Genomic DNA, 16,129 nt, shown 5'->3' on the forward strand with positions numbered 1-16,129 from the left:
CTACATCATACTCCTTCTATCTTTTTCTCTACCTCTTTTTGACACTCTCTTCTCTCTCCCCACTACTGCATCATTCTCCTTCTATTTCTGTCTACCTCTTTTTCACTCTCTCTCCTCTCTCCCAACCTCCCTCTCTACATCATTCTCCTTCTATCTTTTTTCTACCTCTTTTTGACTCTCTCTTCTATATCCCCAGCTCTGCATCATTCTCCTTGCATATTTTTCTCTTTTTGTCTCTCTCTCTACCCCCTTTTCTGCATCATTCACCTTCTTTTTTGTGTCTACTTCCTTTACATTCTCTCAAAGTAATTACCCAAACACGGTTGTGAGGCGTAGGGAGAGACCAGTGTTGTCAGGACGAGTGGGTAACTTTAATCTGTCGTAATGTGTGAGCTGGAAGCCGCCCCGCACAGGACTTTGCTTAAGCCTCAGGGAAATGTAAACTATGGAAAAAAGCCTGTCCCAGATTAGCATGCAGCTGAAGGCCAAAATACTGCATTGGTATAGGCTTTGGGACAAGGGGGCAGGGCATCAGTGCAGACTTTGGGACAAGGGGGTGAAGCATCAATGCAGGCTTTAGGACAAGGGGGCAGGGCCTCAGTGCAGACTTTGGGACAAGGGGGTGAGGCATCAATGCAGGCTTTGGGACAAGAGGATAAAGCATCAATGCAGGCTTTAGGACAAGGGGGCAGGGCCTCAGTGCAGGCTTTGGGACAAGGGGGCAGGGCCTCAGTGCAGGCTTTGGGACAAGGGGGCAGGGCCTCAGTGCAGGCTTTGGGACAAGGGGGTGAGGCATCAATGCAGGCTTTGGGACAAGAGGGTGAAGCATCAATGCAGGCTTTAGGACAAGGGGGCAGGGCCTCAGTGCAGGCTTTGGGACAAGGGGGCAGGGCCTCAGTGCAGGCTTTGGGACAAGGGGGCAGGGCCTCAGTGCAGGCTTTGGGACAAGGGGGCAGGGCCTCAGTGCAGGCTTTGGGACAAGGGGGCAGGGCCTCAGTGCAGGCTTTGGGACAAGGGGGCAGGGCATCAGTGCAGACTTTGGGACAAGGGGGTGAAGCATCAATGCAGGCTTTAGGACAAGGGGGCAGGGCCTCAGTGCAGACTTTGGGACAAGGGGGTGAGGCATCAATGCAGGCTTTGGGACAAGAGGATAAAGCATCAATGCAGGCTTTAGGACAAGGGGGCAGGGCCTCAGTGCAGGCTTTGGGACAAGGGGGCAGGGCCTCAGTGCAGGCTTTGGGACAAGGGGGCAGGGCCACAGTGCAGACTTTGGTACAAGGGGGTGAGGCATCAATGCAGGCTTTGGGACAAGAGGGTGAAGCATCAATGCAGGCTTTAGGACAAGGGGGCAGGGCCTCAGTGCAGGCTTTGGGACAAGGGGGCAGGGCCTCAGTGCAGGCTTTGGGACAAGGGGGCAGGGCCTCAGTGCAGGCTTTGGGACAAGGGGGCAGGGCCTCAGTGCAGGCTTTGGGACAAGGGGGCAGGGCCTCAGTGCAGGCTTTGGGACAAGGGGGCAGGGCCTCAGTGCAGGCTTTAGGACAAGGGGGCAGGGCCTCAGTGCAGGCTTTGGGACAAGGGGGCAGGGCCTCAGTGCAGGCTTTGGGACAAGGGGGCAGGGCCTCAGTGCAGGCTTTTGGGTGAGGCCACTGTGTATGAATTATGGCCTCTCTTAGGCCCCCCACCATTAAGAAAAATCCTAGTATTTGTGTGTTTTCCCCCGATGTTTTAAGGAATTTGCTCGAACATGTTTGGGCTGCACTCACAACAGGTCTTTTGTGTTTCTGGTCAATTTTCCGTCCCCACCACTAGGTGTCATCCGGACAGCTCTGTCCAACATGAACCGGGAGAGCCGGGAGCATTTCCAGGTGGTGATCCAAGCTAAGGACATGGCGGGCCAGATGGGGGGGCTCTCTGGGACTGCCACAGTCAGCATCACGCTGTCGGATGTCAACGACAGCCCACCGCGCTTCCCTCAGGGTAAGTCCGCACCCATCCACTGCCATCAATCTGGCTAATTTTGATGGCTTATTGGCTCGGGCCCCAGTCCTGGCGAGCGGACATGGGGGCTGTGTAAAGAAGAGGCGATGGACCCCCTAAAAAGAAGGCAGGGGCACTTAGCCAGCTCTCCAATTTGACTCTCCCTGCCGGCCCCTGGAGGATGGGCTCCCCCTTTGAGTCTGGTCCCTCCCAAGGTTTCTTCCTTCTGGGGAGTTTTTCCTTGCCACTGTCGCCTATGGCTTACTCACTGGGGGCTTTGGGTGGGGATGCTGTAAAGCGCTTTGGGACAATGTAATGTTGTGATAATGCGCTATGCAAAAATAAATTTGTTTGTTGTTGTTGTCGTAAGGCGATTGGCGATTGGCCTCATAAAGAGGAGGCGAAGTGCCCTGTAAAGAGGAGGCAAAGGTCCCATAAAGAGGAGGCGAAAGACCCTGTAAATAGGAGGCAGGGGCCTCATAAAGAGGAGGTGATGAGCTGCATGGAGAGGAGGCAAGGGTCTTATAAAGAGGAGATGATGGACCCCATAAAGAGAATGCAGAGGGCCTCGTAAAGAGGGGGCAGGAGCCTCATAAAGAGGAGGTGATGGGCCCCATAAAGAGGAGGTGGTGGGCCCCATAGAGAGGAGGTGGTGGGCCCCATAAAGAGAATGCAGAGGGCCTCGTAAAGAGGAGGCAGGGGCCTCATAAAGAGGAGGTGGTGGGCCCCATAAAGAGGAGGTGGTGGGCCCCATAATGAGGAGGTGGTGGGCCCCATAATGAGGAAGCAGAGGTCCCTGTAAAGAGGGGGCAGGAGCCTCGTAAGGAGGAGGTGATGAGCCGCATAGAAAGGAGGAGATTCTCAGGGCTCTACTGCTGTCTTCAGTGCTCTCTCTCTTCCTTCCTCCCTCTCCCTCTCTGACTGTCATTCTTGGCTAATACTCCCCTATCCCCCTTCCCCCCGTTCCCTTCCTCCCCCCCATCTACTGTAACTGTCATTCTCAGCTTACACCCCTCACCCCCCTATCTCCCCCCCAGCACATCTCATCTCATTCTGTTTCCCTTCATTAACAATGGGAAGCAATGTCAGGCTGGGCGGGTGGGGGGAGGGGGCAGCGGCTCCTTGATGTTACAGAGTGTGGGCGCCCCCACCCCCCCCACCCACCCATTCATCATGGCCCTCGGCGGGGGGGGGCAAGCAGAATACAGCAGTGGATATTCTATGCAGGTCACACCAAATTCCAGCCTACGATATCGTTGCTGCCTAGCAATGAACCCCCTCCCCCCCCACAGACACACACACACAAACACACCCCCAATCCAGCACTGAACAGCTTGGCAAAGCAGCAGGGCAAGAACACGGCAAGACGTGGGCGACTCATAGGCTACCCTGCGGTGCCTGCAGTCAGGGAAAAGCCCACAGCCACCGCCTCCCCCCCCCATGCTTAAACAGGGCAACAGTGTGACTCAGACCACAAGGACACTCATTTGTCCACAGTTACAGCTTTTTCGGTATTTACCTTTGGCTGGGGAGCTGGAGATAGATGCCAATCGTGGTCCAGGAGAGGAAAGCTTCTCCAGGATCACGCTTAGCCCCCAGTGTCCAGAAGGTGTCCCTGCCGTGGCGCCTGTAGGGGGCGCTAAGATCATGCTTCACCCACAGTATCCAGAAGGTGTCCCTGCCGTGGCGCCTGTAGGGGGCGCTAAGATCATGCTTCACCCACAGTATCCAGAAGGTGTCCCTGCCGTGGCGCCTGTAGGGGGCGCTAAGATCATGCTTAGCCCACAGTCTCCAGAAGGTATCCCTGCCGTGGCGCCTGTAGGGGGCGCTAAGATCATGCTTAGCCCACAGTATCCAGAAGGTGTCCCTGCCGTGGCGCCTGTAGGGGGCACTAAGATCATGCTTAGTCCACAGTCTCCAGAGGGTGTCCCTACCACGTAGCTAGATGACAGATGTCCCGTCTGACCCAAACTAGCCGTCTGACAAAGTAGCTGAACGAGTGCAGGTTTCGGTTATAACTCCCATCCTCCCCCAGGTACGTACCAGTTCGGCGTCCCGGAGACAGCGGGGGTGGGCGCCCCCGTGGGGAGGATCAGTGCCACGGATGCTGATGTGGGCCGCAACGCAGAGATGGAGTACAGCATCATCGGTGGTGATGGCCTGGACTTCTTTGAGGTCGTGACCGACCGGCACACGCAGGAGGGTGTGGTCACCCTCCGTAAGGTCAGTCAGGACACCGCCTTCCTCGAAGGGCAGGGCTGTGAAAATGACAAAACCACCCCCCAAACAGTGATTATTGTTGTCATTATTCCTTTACAGGCCACATGATGTCAGCGGAGAGGCTAATTTGTGCTGTCTGTTCTGCATTAATGTATTTTTTTTTATCTAGATTTACAAATATAGGGAAGAAATCACTGCACTTAATCTCCACTATTGCACTGACGCTTCCATCCCTGGGGAGGAAAGGAGAGGTTGGGGGGGCGGGGGGGGGCATGGGTATCAAGGCTAAGTGAATGAAAAGCAGCTTCTCGTCATAGCAGGATGACTTTGTGGGGCCTGGTTAATGTTATAATGTTACACAAAATCGAAATGGAGTCACCAGGAACTCCACAGATCGGGAAGAGCACCTTAACTGGATAGGGCTTGGTGTACAGGGGGAGGGGGGCGGGGGAATGAACTCCGGACATCAGGGCGTGTAATGTAGCTGTATCCAAGATGGCAGCCATCCAGGCGCGCCTGTTAAAAGGGGACAGATGAAGATCTTTATTGGTTCCAGGGAAAAAGTCGAGCCTTAGTCATAAAAAATCATAACAGCTCTCTCCCGGCAGCAATTTGTGGCCCATAAGAGACATTGGTGATTTCTCAACGCTGAGCAAATGTAAATCAGAAGACAGCATGATTAGCTCCTTTAAAGGAACAGTGTGCGCCATTTAAGGGGCGGGATGGTTAGCTGCCTTAAAGAGACAGTACACACCCTTTAAGGGCTGGGATGGTTAGCTGCCTTAAAGAGACAGTACACACCCTTTAAGGGGCGGGATGGTTAGCTGCCTTAAAGAGACAGTACACACCCTTTAAGGGGCGGGATGGTTAGCTGCCTTAAAGAGACAGTACACACCCTTTAAGGGGCGGGATGGTTAGCTGCCTTAAAGAGACAGTACACACCCTTTAAGGGGCGGGATGGTTAGCTGCCTTAAAGAGACAGTACACACCCTTTAAGGGCTGGGATGATTGGCTTCTTTGAAGGGTGGCATGATTATTGCCCTTTAAGGGGAGGCATGTATGGCTCCCTTAAAGCAGCAATTCTCAACCCATAGGTTGCGACCCATATTTGGGCCACGGCAAGTTCAGAAAGGGTCACAAGGCAGAGTTGTAAATGTAAGTATTTAAAAATTAGCAAGCTCCTATACTGATCCATGGTCAGGTTTCCCAACACCAATCCTAAAATTAACCAAAATAAATAGGTCTTGGGTTTGCAAATGCTTAGCGCAAAGCTAGTGGTTTGAAGCCAAACCACAGATGTTTAATTTAAAATTCACTGGTACATCCAATCAGATTTGTGCAATTGGCATTGATTAGCATAAATTGCAGAGTGCACTGTGGGCTGGGTCATAGCGTTAATTTAAACCTACACTTGATACAGGATTGTGACTGAGCTGACATGGTAAAAAATTGGGTCGCGGTGCAAAAAAGGTTGAGAACCACTGGCTTGAAGGACTGGTGTGATTAGCTTCCTTAGAGAGTCAGTGTATAGGAGATCTCCCGTCCCAAGTGAGGCTAGGCTGGGTGTTTCAGGTAGGTTTCAGAGTCACGGAGGGGCAGACAGATAAATGGCTTGTGCAGGTATTTTATTTAGCCCAGCGTAAGTCGAATAGGTGTGAATCCTAGACAGAACCATCCCCATATCAAACACATCACCGTCTCTATGTGACTCCTAGGTCATTAGCGAGGCAGTGAGTACCGCGGCAAGGATGGCTCTGCGTTCAAGTCAGTAAACAGGCTCGGTTGCTCTAGAGAATTATCCTGCTGTGAAAGTGTCATCCAAGCAGCAGAAATCTCAGCACGAGCATCCGCTTGCCAGTTGATAGGTGAACAAGACTGTGGGCGCTCGTAGCTGGATATGGCGGGGAATGGAAAAACATTCAAGAGGTACTCAAGCGGAAGAGCTCCTGCGTGTCCTATGCCAGGTCCTGCCAAAAAAAAGCTAACCTTTTAAGGAGCAGCAAACAGACATAACAACAAACATATTAGCTGACCATACCAGACTGCTCTAGAATAAACTGTTTGTCAAGCCGCACATTATGGCAGCCAAATATGGAGACACTGTAGTACTGCTGGATGCCACTAATCTGTTTATGGGGCTATAAAATCAGCGAGAGCAAGGAGGGAAATCTGTCAGGCGCAGCTCAAACTAATAAGATTCAAGCCACAGTTGATATTTGGTACTGATATCCTTTAGACATGGCAGATTATCTGATCTGGGGACAGATTAATTGATCTGGGGATCCGAGGCAAACAGCATAGACACGCGGGTGTTCCTGATGTAACTGACTCGGAGGTCTGAAACTCAAACCACATAGGGGTCTCTGGCTATGAACTCTTCTCCCAAGGGGGCCACGCAAGCTATTTTTTTAGGGTGTGACGTTTTCCAGCATGAGTTGATGTCACAAACCAACACAGAGCGCAAGTTCAATCAGTTAAGCAAATCTCGTTTTTCGTTTTCTTTTAGAGCGCGTCCAAACAGGTTTGATTTTCATTTGTCTATTTGGGGTGATGGTTGGGCTTTGGTGGCACAGTGGTTGCTCTATTATTGGACCTTGATAGGGTCATATACAGGGGCGGGACCACAGGGGGGAACTGGCCTGAGCTGAAAGCTGATTGGTCCCCCTCCTACACTCACTGATTCAAAACATATCATTGGCTAATGATGATGTCAGCTTCTCTTTATGAACTGTGGCCCCTCACCTTAAAAAAGACCTAGAATTTCCCCAGACCATGAGTTCAACCTGAACTGTCTCAGGTAAACACTGTAGAAATTATAAGCTGCTTTATCAAATAGCTGAAGATGGCATGAGATCATTAAGGACATGGAAGCTGGATCTCTAGAAGCTACCAGAAAGGTGAGAGAGGATACTGAACTTTGTGTGTTTCCCCTCAGCTGGTGGACTTTGAGAAGAAGAAGATGTATGTGCTGCGGGTACAGGTGGAGAACCCACAGCTGGACCCCCGCTTCCTCTCCAAAGGCCCCTTCAAGGACACAGCCATGGTGAAGGTGAGTGTACAGGACATGGACGAGCCGCCGGAGTTCCAACATCCCAGCTACGTGATGGAGGTGAAGGAGAACGCCCCCGTCGGCTCTGTCATCGGATCGGTGAGCGCCATGGACCCGGATGCCGCCCAGAGCCCAGTCAGGTACTGCAACTTTGGGTGGGGGGGTGTCATTTCAAGGGTATATGGGACGCCAAGCTGGATGATTTAGGGTGTAGGGCAGGGGTGCCCAACTCCAGTCCTGGGGGGCCGGACAGGAAACCCTGCACATTTTTGGGTTTCCCCCCATTTAACACACCTGATTCAACTCCTTGTGCTAATTACCACACAGCTCTTCAGCTGACTCATTTATGGTGGAACAGGGAAAAAACTAACCTACACAGGGCTCCGGCCCCCCAGGACTGGTGTAGGGTGTGCGAGAATAGACAGTATCTCATTGTCTAGATTGGACTAGAGGGTGTAACTTAAAGACTCTGGACAAAATGGTATCTAAGCAGAGACATGGGGTAAGATTAGACTAGAGGGTCTAACTCATAGTCTAAGGTCAAGATGATATGTAAATAGTGAACAACTACCAGATTCAGGACTAGATTAGACTAGAGTGTCTAACTCCCAAACTCAGGATTATATGGTGTCTGAGTGGAGGTTCGTGAGACAGCGGTTGGAAGAGTTTGGACTTTGAGGGATGTGTGATATTTATTAATGCCACAGATCCAGCATGAGGAACATTACACCGAGAACCAGAGACAGGCAGCTGGATGGGGTTCAGGAACATAAGCACTTGATCCACAGCCTTACTTAACTGAACCACTGATGATGTCAGCACCTTGATCAAAACACCAGGAGCTGAATCCCCAATAAGACGGACAATAAGCCCTTGGTTAGATTCCAGTTAGAACCAGGAAAATACGGCGGATTCAGAAGCCGAGCCGTGCACTGGGAGAGATGAAGTCCAAAGCGAGCAAAGCAGCTACGCAGTTTTAGGATTTAGATTCGCAGCTGGGGGGCATGTAAACCTTGCCATGCAGGGTTGGGGCACGAAATCATAAAATCATTTAAAAATGCCGACTTGGTCCAGCCAGAACAGGCTTTGAATGTAAACAAGAGGAGGGAGAAAGGGAAGGTAATTACGAACGTCCCGTTTCATGCTGAGAGCAGCTCTTAAGGGCTGGAATTAAGGCAGAATTATCTGGCATGATTAATTGGGGGAGGGGCCGGGGCTCCATGAATTATTGAGAATATTAGGAACAGCAATTAAGCAAGTGAGTGGGGCTGTATTGGACAAATTTCAAACATGATGTCCTGTGGTAACAGGAGTGTGAGTGTGGAGGGAGAGGGAGGTGGTGGTGGGGGGGGGGTACTGGATTTTTAACAGGGACAATTGTAACGGTGGGGGGACAGAAGAGGGCCACAATTCATACAGAGGGGACTGACAGGTGAGGAAGCTAATCAGGTTTTCCAATGGCTCTGCTCTTGTATACGCCCCTGATTCTGGGGGCTCATCCATTACTGAACCCCCCCCCCCCCCTCCGCCACCCAGACACACACGCACACACACACACACATCCATTACTCAACCTGATCCACCACCCAGGAGAAAAAGAGAGGAAGGTATTTTTGACGGCTCACAAGAGCGTCACTGTGGAGGTGATGGCGGCTACGATCTCAAAGCAATCCATTATTAAACACTTCGGATAAATTGGTGTATAACCTAGAAATACCTATTTTAAGGTTATAAATAAATAACTAATGCTTGGGTTGATTAAGTCAGGGGAACCTGGGCTGGGCCCCACTGAAAGCTGATTGCCCTCCTCCTCTGTCAAAACATATCATTGACTAACAATAATGTTGGTCCTTCAGTATGAGTCATGACCCCTCTTATGTCCCACCAACTCTAAGAAAAATCCTAGAATTTCCACTGTGGGGGAACAGACAGGAGTAAGTCAGGGCATAAGATCAACGGCACCTCCTTCTGGGGAAAAGGGACGAGCCTCGGCTGACCTCTGACCTCTGACGTCGACATCCCCAGGTATTCCATTGACCGGCACACTGACATGGAGAGGCTGTTTAATATCCATCCGGGGAACGGGTCCATCTTCACGGTGAAGAGCCTGGACAGGGAGGAGCATGCCTGGCACAACATCAGTATCATCGCCGCGGAGTCCGGTAAGTTCCGGAAACACGCGGGGGTGGCGTTCTCAGCCAGGCTGACGCTAACGCTAACGCTGAACAACTCTGAGCAATCATTGCTGTGTTTTTTTTAAACTGGAGGCGATGGAGTCCATTATGTGAGAACCACACAAGTGTATGCACTTCACAACGCTTCGCAGATTGAAATACGAAAAGCAGAGGAGTCCAGGCATCAGAGAATGCCGTCGTTTATTATCTTTTACAATCGTTGTACCTTTTGTAGGGCAGGATATAAACTCCCCCAGCCGCTGGATGAGGCTCTAACAGGGTGGAGAGCATCGTTAACATTTAGCATTGATATTATGCGATAATCACGACGCCTCTGACATTTTCTTCCAGTGTAATTTAAATGTAAGGTGAGGATGAGCAGCTCCGGCCTCCGACAAGATGGATGGTTTTGCAGATTTTTATAATGGCTCAGTATGTCAGCGACGCTGATCGACAGCTTAGCGACCAGGCGGCAGGTTGTTTCGGCATCTCTTTGACCTGACACACACCCGCTCCTGCTCCACAGACAACCCCAGGCAAACCAGCCGGGTGCCTGTCTACATCCGGGTCCTGGACGTCAACGACAACGCCCCCACCTTCGCCACGTACTATGAGACTTTCGTCTGCGAGAACGCCAGAGACGGCCAGGTAAAAGTCCAGATGTGTGCAGCAGACTGTGCTAGTATAAGTACCTATACCAGCGTTAAAAAGTCTAAAATGTAAACTTTAAAAACATTTCTCTGTGGGACGCCAGAGGCCACCTTAATAAAACAAATAATGTCATGATTTGGAGACGTGAAATAATGTCATGATATGGAGACGTGCTCTCGAACCTTGGAGCCACACAATGAAGATCATGTGGTAAATATGGCTTACCTGCTAGCCTGTGTTAGTCGTCCGCCTCTCCTGCCCGACCCATCTCTGATCCAGCGTACCTTTGGGGGTTGGGTTACCAACATCCATCCTCCTTTCAAAGGAGCGGGCCGTCCACTCATTAATAGTTCATCATCTGTAGCTCCTAAAGCCCCCTCCCCCCCACTGAAAGCGGCATCTTAGTAACTGGTGGGGAGGGGGGGGGGCTTCCATCCGTGGGTTTTCCACCACTCGCCCCCGTGCGAGCGTTAATGGGCTCTCCCGTGCGCGTGCTTCATCGCCTTCAGAGGCCACACTGTGCCTCGCATGAAAATAATGCTTTGTTCAACAAGCACGCGTTTCATTTATCCAATTTGCCCATCTGTCTTCCAAACATTAATCCAATAAAGCAACCTGCAGGGTCCGGTGGCCCATTCCAGGAGATGCAGGGCACAAAGCAGGAGATGACCAAGATGTATTAATGCTACAGGCTGCCTGGACCTAATTATTCATAAACTCTCTGGTGCATATTATACTGTAAACAAGTTTTTGGGAGTTTCTCAGCTCATGCTCAGGTCAGGCATTGAATTTTATACCTCGTCGGCATTTAATTCTGCCTGTGAGTTCAGAATATCAGGTCACATGGCACGGCTGATTCCCATTGGCTATGCTGCCGGCCAATCAAGGCCAAAACATCAAATATTTATAAAGTCCATTACCATGGCCTGGACAAACTTGGTGATTTAATTCTTACATAAATTTAGATATAAAACAATGCTCTTTTAAAATGGGTATTGACAATTTTGATTTAAAAAACACTCTGCAGATCCATCCAACCATCACCATAACCGCTTAAACCCAACAGGGGTCGGCGGGGGGGGGACCGGAGCCTATCCCGGGAACAAGGGGCGCAGGCGGGAACCAACCCTGGGCAGAAGCCAACACACCGCAGGGCGCGCACACACTCACACACACACTCACACACACACTCACACTCACACAACTACAGGGCCAATTTAGACTCACCAGTCAACCTATCCTGCACGCTTTTGGACCGTGGGAGGAAACCCCGACGAAAACCCACGCGAACACAGGGAGAGCGTGCGAAAACACGCCGCAGTTCTTTTACATAATTTAAATTAAAATTAAAATAGCTGTATACAAAATTTTTATACACACGTCAAAGACTTAGGCCATTATATACACAGGATTACAATTCAGGGCTAAATATAATTTTTTTTATTATTGTTTTTTCTACTGCAGACAATACAGACCATCAGTGCCACAGACGCCGATGACCCTGTCGGGGGTCACAGGTTCTACTTCAGCTTGGCGCCGGAAGCATCTTCGAAAGCCAACTTCACTGTCCGCGACAATCAAGGTGGGTGGGACAGTGTCCGTGTGGGAGTACTGAACACTGCCACTGGGGGGCAGCACTGAGGGGGTGGCCCCGGCGTTCTCAGAAACATTACCAGTTACCAACAGATGGATCAATATGCAAGCTATAAATCATCATCAAAATGTGTATTGATTGAGATCTTCAGCATCTTAAGTGAATAAAATAATCCAGACTCTAGCAGGACCCTGGAGCAACATGAATAAGAGTGGGTTATGCTGGGCCTGGGATTTGATCCAACAACCTTGTAACCTGTAAGCCTATTTATTTGTGTGCCTTTTCTTTTAACCCAGACAACACAGCCGGGATTTTAACGCGGGGGAGTGGATTCAGCCGGATCCATCAGAGCAGCTACCAGGTGCCTGTGGTGATCGCGGACAGCGGCCGCCCGCCGCAGAGCAGCACCAGCACGCTAACGGTGCACGTGTGCAGCTGCGACCGTGACGGCAACATGAAGGCGTGCAGCAGCGAGGCCCTGCTGCGTTCCGCCGGCCTCAGCACCGACGCCATAGTGGCCATCCTGCTCTGTGTCTTCATACTCCTCAGTGAGTAGCTCCGCCCCCAGAGCAACACGCTTACATGATGGGATGTTCTCCTCAGGCTTAGTGTCGCGTACAACAGCAGCTGCTCAAACCGAAAGTCTATGGGTCATGAGTCTGTGCTCCTTTAAGCGCCACGCCCCCTGCAGCCACCCCCTGGAATTGCGCTCGCAACTCTCCCAGGCCTCTAGCCTACTTTCCGGCTGCAGAAAGAAGCAGATCATGGGACACGTGAGCCGAATTATGCCAACGTGTACGGTGAAAAGTGCGAGTGCAGGCCAGTGCTTCTCTGCAGGAGAATAAATTATACATCTGGGAGAAGCCAATTTCAGGGCCAGACAGAAATAAAGGTGTCATATGGGAGGCGTGAACCAAGGTTGGTTCTCATTCCTTGGGGAGGGGGGGTGTACATCTCACTACCTTTGAGCCAGATACGAGTTAATCTCATTCTTGTTAAGCAAGTTCCTTCTGCTCTCCTTTTGCTCTATGCTGAAGTATAATTCAGCCCGACTTCAGAAAGCAGGGGTGTTACCAGAATGTTATGGATGCACTGATTAGTGCGATTACACTAATGGGACACTCAGCATGACAGCAGAGGCACTTTCAGTGGGGTTAGCCTTTCCAGAGAAAGCAGTAGAGCAGAAAACGGAAAGTACGGTATGCCGGAACACTGGAAAGTAAATCAGGAAGTTTTGTTATCTGTGTATCCTCATTAAAGTTGCATTTATGGCTCTGTATCACGCGCTAGTATGTGCTAATGTATGCTATTGCAATTCGTGCACCGTGATCTTAAGTGAAAGACTGTGGGGTGGAGAGGGGGGGGTGGTGTTCTTCAGCAAGCTGCTTTCCCTGATTTTGGGTCTAACTAGAGCTTTATGTGTGTCTCAAGATGCTGCTCCTATCAAAATGCCTCAGTGCATTTCATCCCCAGGCCTGTAGGGGGTGCCATGGAGGCTTTATGAATATTCAAGCAGGTCAGCCACATAACTACTGCCCTGTGTCCCCCAGTGATCGTGGTCCTGTTCGCCGCCCTGAGGAGGCAGAAGAAGAAGGAGCCGCTGATCATCTCCAAGGAAGACGTGCGAGACAACGTGGTGAGCTACAACGACGAGGGCGGCGGCGAGGAGGACACACAGGCCTTCGACATCGGCACGCTGCGCAACCCCGAGGCTGTGGACGACGGCAAGCAGCGGAGGGACATCGTCCCCGAGTCCGTGTGTCCTCCCCTGCGCCGGGGGGGTGACCCGTGCAGGGAAAACACAGATGTGCGTGACTTCATCAGCCAGCGGCTGCAGGACAGCGACGCCGACCCGGTGGCGCCGCCCTACGACTCGCTGGCTACGTTCGCCTACGAGGGCACCGGCTCCGTGGCCGAGTCGCTCAGCTCGCTCGGCTCGGTCGCCACGGATGCCGACCACGATTACGATTACCTCAGCGAGTGGGGACCGCGCTTCCGGAAACTGGCGGACCTGTATGGGGCTGGCAGTGCCGGCGAGCGGGACTCCTAATGGCCGGGGAGGGGGCGTATGGAAAAACAAGGGGGGGGGCGCCCATGCACCCGCTCCCAAACAAAGTGCCCTTTCTCCTACTCTTGATTCCACTCAGCGTCGGACGCTGGCATCTTCGTACCTCCTCTCTCCACGGTTTCAGTTCCTTCCTGAGAGTGATGGACTTTTCTTTGAGATTGCTGGGGATGCACAGGGCCCTGAGATCAATCTCTATAAATATGCATATATATACACACAAATATAAATGAATATTTTCCCTTCTCCTTAAGCAGCCTTTGCGTGTAGTATGTGACCATCACCAGGAAGATTCACCGTGTCATATCCTGACAGAAATATGTGTTACATTTTAGCAGAAGTATTTTACACGGTTCTGCCCCCCACCGGAGGCGGCACAGGGGGGCTGATCTCACTCCGTTCTCCGGTGTATCCGTTCCCGCTCCGCATCTCTTTCTTACAAAAGCTTTACATGCTCGTTACTGTGGGGACGTAGCCCGTATTGTTGTGCGACACACGTTCGCCCAGCATCAGTGTCTACGGTGAGGGCAAATCACGTGTCACCATCGCGTGTCACATGGCACGTCCCCGGTCCGAACGAGCAGCTGACTAAACACAACTGTCTGCTTGATGTTACACTCTTTGTATGTATTTTGTACTTCTTGAGCGAGGCAGTAAGTCTCTATTTTTTGCTGCTAGGGGTATGTCCCAATGACTTTGGGGGGGGGGGGGGGGGGGGTGGGGTGGTCATGTAGATAAATGACATCTCCGCTTGTTTTGGAAAGTGTTTTAAACAGGCTGGGGTGGGGGCTTGCTGGAAAAATCAACATCTTAGATGAAAAAAAATCTAATTTATAATGAAAAAGGTCTTGTGTGAACTGGCCTATGCTTAGAATGTGCTTGGTGTGAAAACATGAATGGTAGACATGCAGATCTTACCAATCTGTGGGGGGGGGGCATGCAAGTAGTGGTGGCATTCCATCAAAGCCTGGCAGGACTGAAAAACATCAACCAAGTACAAGAATTAAGGATACCTACTTCTCAAGTTGCAGTGCCTTCCCCAGGCCATTGGGTGGCGCCACACTGTTAGAGAGGCAGTTCATTACACAGACTGTATATTTAAATGTGGCTTAGACAATTTGCTAGGTGCAGTGCCTGCTGATCGTTAACGTGGCTCGGCAGTCGATAGATATTCATCCCCATTTTCCCAGACCCTCCCCCCCAAAGTATGACCTTGCAGGGATGGGCACACATTACCAAGGACGACATGCATGGACAGGAGGAGAAGCAGGCTGGATAATGGCGTCTTCTGTTCATTCAGGGTCCATACACACTGCGCGTCAGCATCTAACCGGCTGGCAATTTCTGAAGCATAGTGTGGCAGGGGAAGGCTCGTTATTATTCATAAAGGAAGTGCTGTAACAGCGTTTCGCCAGCCAGTGAGGTAGCGCTTCATTTATGCATATTAACGAGTAAGCGCCTATCATCCTACTCACCAGCCAACCAGGTTGCAGTAACCCCTGCCATGCCAGCTTTCAGAAATTAACTTACAGAGATGGGGCATAGCCTTTTCTGAATCGCTACGGTGCTGAAATAAGGCAGAGATCGATAATAAAAGCAAACAGGACCTGTCAAAGTCATAACCCAACACACTGTCCCCCTGTGCTGTGCCCATGTATCACCGGCGGACAAGATCTGTACTTAAAACTTTTTTAAATATGGTCGATTTTGTAGTAGCGGAGGTAAGAGTTCCTGTGTGCAGTAATTTTACACGTGGTTGCCCTATAATAAAACCGTACCCACTGCTTTGTACGATGTAATTTTTTGTACAAAATATTTTTTGAGGACACTAAAAGTAATGTTATAATTCATGTGTAGTATGTTTGTATAGAACACAGACATCACACGGCAAGCTATCGAAAGCTCACCGTTCCCAATAAATCTAATTAAAACCTTAATATTTCCAGGTGACGTTAATGAAGGATTCTGGAAACATCGCTATTCTCTGACTTCGGATCACGAGATGAGGGGGGTACGGATACCATCGCGCCGGGTGACGGCTTTCTAGATCTGCGGTGGTTACCACGGTGATGCAATTAGTAAGAAGATAATCTATAATTGAGATCTTCAAGCCGGGAATCCGGTTTGGGGACGATTTCTAAATTGAGTAATAGCAGATGTTAGGCAGATGGTGGTGGCAGGCTGTAATTGAATCCTTAACGCTGATTCGTCATAAAAATGTCCTTTTAATGATCATTTAGTTTCTGGAAGAAAGCACAGATCTTCTAAAATTACCAATTTAAAAAGCTCTGGGATGGACAGTGAACTGTTTTTACATTTTGTATAAGCGTGTGGATTGAAAAGTATATTTAACTTCCTTCCATTATGAAGGATCTACATAGTCAATTTAACTGGCACAG

The 16,129-nt window shown here is 50.5% G+C and overlaps 1 protein-coding gene across 1 annotated transcript in view; it reads left to right on the forward strand.

Annotated features, from left to right (window-relative positions):
- The window catches only part of LOC111850878 (cadherin-6-like), a 29,936-nt gene extending 15,492 nt beyond the window's left edge, over window positions 1-14,444 (forward strand). Inside the window, exons 5-12 of the mRNA XM_023825229.2 lie at window positions 1,810-1,977; window positions 4,013-4,200; window positions 7,133-7,386; window positions 9,272-9,408; window positions 9,947-10,068; window positions 11,536-11,653; window positions 11,962-12,213; window positions 13,216-14,444. Coding sequence (XP_023680997.1) covers window positions 1,810-1,977; window positions 4,013-4,200; window positions 7,133-7,386; window positions 9,272-9,408; window positions 9,947-10,068; window positions 11,536-11,653; window positions 11,962-12,213; window positions 13,216-13,715 — 1,739 coding nt within the window. The 3' untranslated portion in view covers window positions 13,716-14,444. The remainder of the gene's footprint in view (window positions 1-1,809; window positions 1,978-4,012; window positions 4,201-7,132; window positions 7,387-9,271; window positions 9,409-9,946; window positions 10,069-11,535; window positions 11,654-11,961; window positions 12,214-13,215) is intronic.
- Window positions 14,445-16,129: the final 1,685 nt, after the last annotated feature.

Source organism: Paramormyrops kingsleyae, chromosome 4, assembly GCF_048594095.1.
Source record: "Paramormyrops kingsleyae isolate MSU_618 chromosome 4, PKINGS_0.4, whole genome shotgun sequence".
Taxonomy (NCBI): Eukaryota; Metazoa; Chordata; class Actinopteri; order Osteoglossiformes; family Mormyridae; genus Paramormyrops; species Paramormyrops kingsleyae.